This window comes from Triticum aestivum, chromosome 3A (genome assembly GCF_018294505.1).
Source record: "Triticum aestivum cultivar Chinese Spring chromosome 3A, IWGSC CS RefSeq v2.1, whole genome shotgun sequence".
NCBI classification, from domain to species: domain Eukaryota; kingdom Viridiplantae; phylum Streptophyta; class Magnoliopsida; order Poales; family Poaceae; genus Triticum; species Triticum aestivum.
Genome location: NC_057800.1, coordinates 731,481,310 through 731,484,924, shown reverse-complemented (window position 1 = coordinate 731,484,924; position 3,615 = coordinate 731,481,310). Strand labels below are relative to the sequence as shown.

At 40.8% G+C, this 3,615-nt stretch overlaps 1 protein-coding gene across 1 annotated transcript; it reads left to right on the top strand.

Moving 5' to 3' along the window:
- The first annotated feature begins 266 nt into the window (after positions 1–266).
- On the top strand, positions 267–1,599 carry LOC123063571 (60S ribosomal protein L38). Its single transcript, XM_044487390.1, has 3 exons — positions 267–363; positions 456–639; positions 1,369–1,599. Exons 1-3 carry the CDS (start codon positions 361–363, stop codon positions 1,389–1,391), a joined length of 210 nt encoding a protein of 69 aa, XP_044343325.1. The 5' UTR covers positions 267–360; the 3' UTR covers positions 1,392–1,599.
- Positions 1,600–3,615: the final 2,016 nt, after the last annotated feature.

Genomic DNA, 3,615 nt, shown 5'->3' with positions numbered 1-3,615 from the left:
GAAAAAAGAAAAGCGAAAAACCAAACAGAAAACCGAATAAACCAAAGATAAACAGGAAAAGAAACCAAGCGAAGGAAAGCTTATGCAATGCTCCCAAACCGAAAGAACCTCACTTCTGCATTCCCTCTATATGGGCCGTCCCGTTTAAGAAATGGTCATCCTTGTTGCGCGTTCTCCATTGCCACTTTGGGCCGGCCCGGGTCTGGCCCATCCATACCATGGCCTGATGGCCCGAGGTTTCTCTAGGTATAAATTCGCTCGCCAGGCATCACCGTGTCTTCTTCTCCTCCCCCTGCTCTTTCCCCCCCGCCGCCGCCGCCTCCCCCCTAGGATCTGCGCAGCCGACCTCCGCCGTCCACCATGGTGAGCCCCTCTCCTCCGACGATTTGCATGTCTCACTTTCTTCCGTGGCGCATGGCGATGTGCTAACTAGCGAACGTATTCTTGGGGTGCAGCCGAAGCAGATCCACGAGATCAAGGACTTCCTGCTGACGGCGCGGCGGAAGGACGCGCGGTCGGTGCGGATCAAGAGGACCAAGGACGCCGTCAAGTTCAAGGTCCGCTGCTCCAGGTACCTCTACACCCTCTGCGTCCACGACACCGACAAGGCCAACAAGCTCAAGCAGTCCCTCCCCCCAGGTCCGCTCCCTTCTCTCCCCTACACACCCTCTTTTTTCCTCGGATTTCTTCTATGATCAAGTGCTCTCGATTGTTACGCACATCAAAGAACATACGAGCTGCAAGTAAATCTGGAATGTTAATCATTGTGATACAAACAATTGTTATTTTTATTTTGCAATAGACCATCATCCAACTGTATCAGCTAGAAGCATGCTGGCAGGCCTGGTTGCTCATACATGGTGCTATCAGCATAGCAAAACACACCTACGAGCATAGTGACGCAAGAAATTGTTTTTATTTTGCCACAGACCAATACCCAGTTGTATCAGTTGTAATTGTCTGTGCTGGCCACATGGCCAGCTTTGGCAACAGTTACTTGTTCTCTGCAATGCCATGGCACTATTTAGTTGTAGACTTGTAGTCCTGCACAGATCAGTTAACATTTGGTCAGCTCTAATGTTATCCTTGTTTGTTAGAATTTGCATTTCCAGCGATGTTGTCACCGCATAATGCAAACATAGCCTCGTTAATCTCATATATATCTGCCATGTTTGTGGTTAAACACTATTCAGTTTTGTACCTGACTGTATTGGGTAGGTTTGCTCAAATTGTGTTTAGTAGGCTTATATAGTCGTTATGACATGTATCTCTTGTTCCATGCTTCCCTGACCTACTGTCTGTTGCTCAAATCCCACAGCCAGCCAGTTTTGTTAACACTTACTAACTGTGATGATCTTTTCGCTGCAGGTTTGAACGTCCAGGAGGTTTAAGAATCATCAAGCCAGATCATGCCTTTACTCTTGTAGCCGGAATGTTGGATTTAGCAGCGTCTGTGTCCAGTAAACGAGTTTACCATGAGTATGTTCTAGACTGAAATGTAATCTTTGGGACCTGTGAGGATTCTGTGTTATTTCACTTGCTGGAGAATGGAGATATGTTACTCCCTTATTATATCCTATATAAATTGATTGCACACTATTTTTCCTCCTGGATTGTTCTGCATTTCCTTGAAGCCATTAATTGTTTGTTCTGAGATGCCATATGTCTGGTTTTTGTGGTTGTGATGGTGAAACCAGTTGTTTTTCTGGGTTGGAGGATCCAAGGAAGTTTTTTTTTACTTGTGTTATTGGCATTTTGTGTTGTTCTTCTGCAGGATTTAAGCCACGCTATATATGTTAGTTATGGTCCCAAATGCAGATCCAGTATAATAGTTACAGAAAAAGATACTGGTTTTGTTGCTTGACAAGTCCATATGAATGATATAAGTTTGTGGGTAGGCAATGTAGATAATTGTGTTCACGACTTGTACGGCTTCTGTTTTCATGTTGCGTGGGTATTTGGATTTCAGGTATCTTATGTATGGATCAGTCATTTGGTCGATTGTTTTCAAGCTTGATTGTTGGTTAAGAATTTGTACCCGTATATACTGTTGTGCACGATTGCAGTTACCAAGGGACAACAACAAACTGGCCCTGTCCAGCAATGCAAATGATACTTTTGCTCCGCGAAAGGCATTGCTATTGGTATATTCAGGTACACCTAGTTAACACTTTTATATGTTGAACAACTACACAAATCTGCCATGTAGTTATACTATGATGCTCGCCGTCGCTAGAATCTGCCATCATAGTTATTCGGGGACGATTGGAGTCTTATGTGAGCCTCCTAGTCCTGACTGAGTCCTGGTATAGTTGATACATTTGCTGAAAGCATAGTACTCTGCTCTCCTGCTTGCACTGAATGGAATGAGCGTCTTTTGCCACAAGATTTCCGATGGTTCTCCAAAATATCAAAACTGAGGCGGCAATATGGGTTACCGCCGGTGCCAGGAAATTAGGAACAATCATGTCGGCAGAGTTATGGACCTTGTGTAATGTCGGTGTGTTCTACAACAAAAAACTCTATTCCTTCTTAATTAATAGACGAGGCAGCAAATCTGCCTTAGCCCCTCATGCGCTACATTACACTTCAGTATGCTGCACCTGCATGGCTGCTTGTGTTTGAGTACTTCGCTACTGCTTGTGTTTGCCAGAGTCAATTTTTTTTTTTGAGTTGTTCAGGTTCATGTACTCAACAAAAGAGCAAGGAACAAATGTCTCAGTTTTTCTTTTCTTTTTGCCGCGTGTTAGGTTCAGATCCAGGTTCACGCACTCATGGGACACACAAGTCATTCATGAAAAAAAAACCCGGATAATTTTTGTGTGTGAACACAACACAGACGCAGACACAGCCCAAAGTTTCCTTTTTAATGAACATAATCTAAACTTGGGCGTGACTATGTATCGCTTAGTTTTTTCTCAGACAAGACTATGTGTCACTTAGTGTGAGACCGAACAAAGTCTTGCCTGAAACGGGCGGCAATGAGCTGGCCTAGCGCGCTGGAGGTCCATACGCCTTAAGCGCTTATTTTTTCACATTTTTTGGTTTGCTTACTTTTTTACTTTTCTGTTTATATTTTGAATATTATAAACATATAAATATATATGAACTATAAAATTGAACTATAAAATAATTTGAAATTCAGTTTTAAGTAAATGTTAATCATGCATTTGAAAAATGTTTAACAAGTATAGAAAACTGTTCCAGTGAATACAAAAAATGACAATGTGTATGAAAAAAAATAAACATCCAAACATATATATGAAAAGTTGTTAAACGTGTATAAAAATTATTTATAATGTACAGACAAAATGTACATGGTGTATGAAAAACATTAACATCAAAATATATATTTGAAAAAATGTTAATCAGATATTTGAAAAGTGTTGAATGTGTATAAAAAAGTTTCTGACATACAGGAAAAATGCACATTATGTATGAAAAAAGCTGACATCAAAACATATGTTTGGAAAAAATTATTAAAAGTCTGCATAAGAAGCTGTACAATCTGTATGAAAAAAGTAGACATTAAAACAAATATAAAAAAATGTTAATCATGTACATGAAAAATGTTAAACGTGTATACGAAAAATGTTTCCTATGTATGCAATAGAT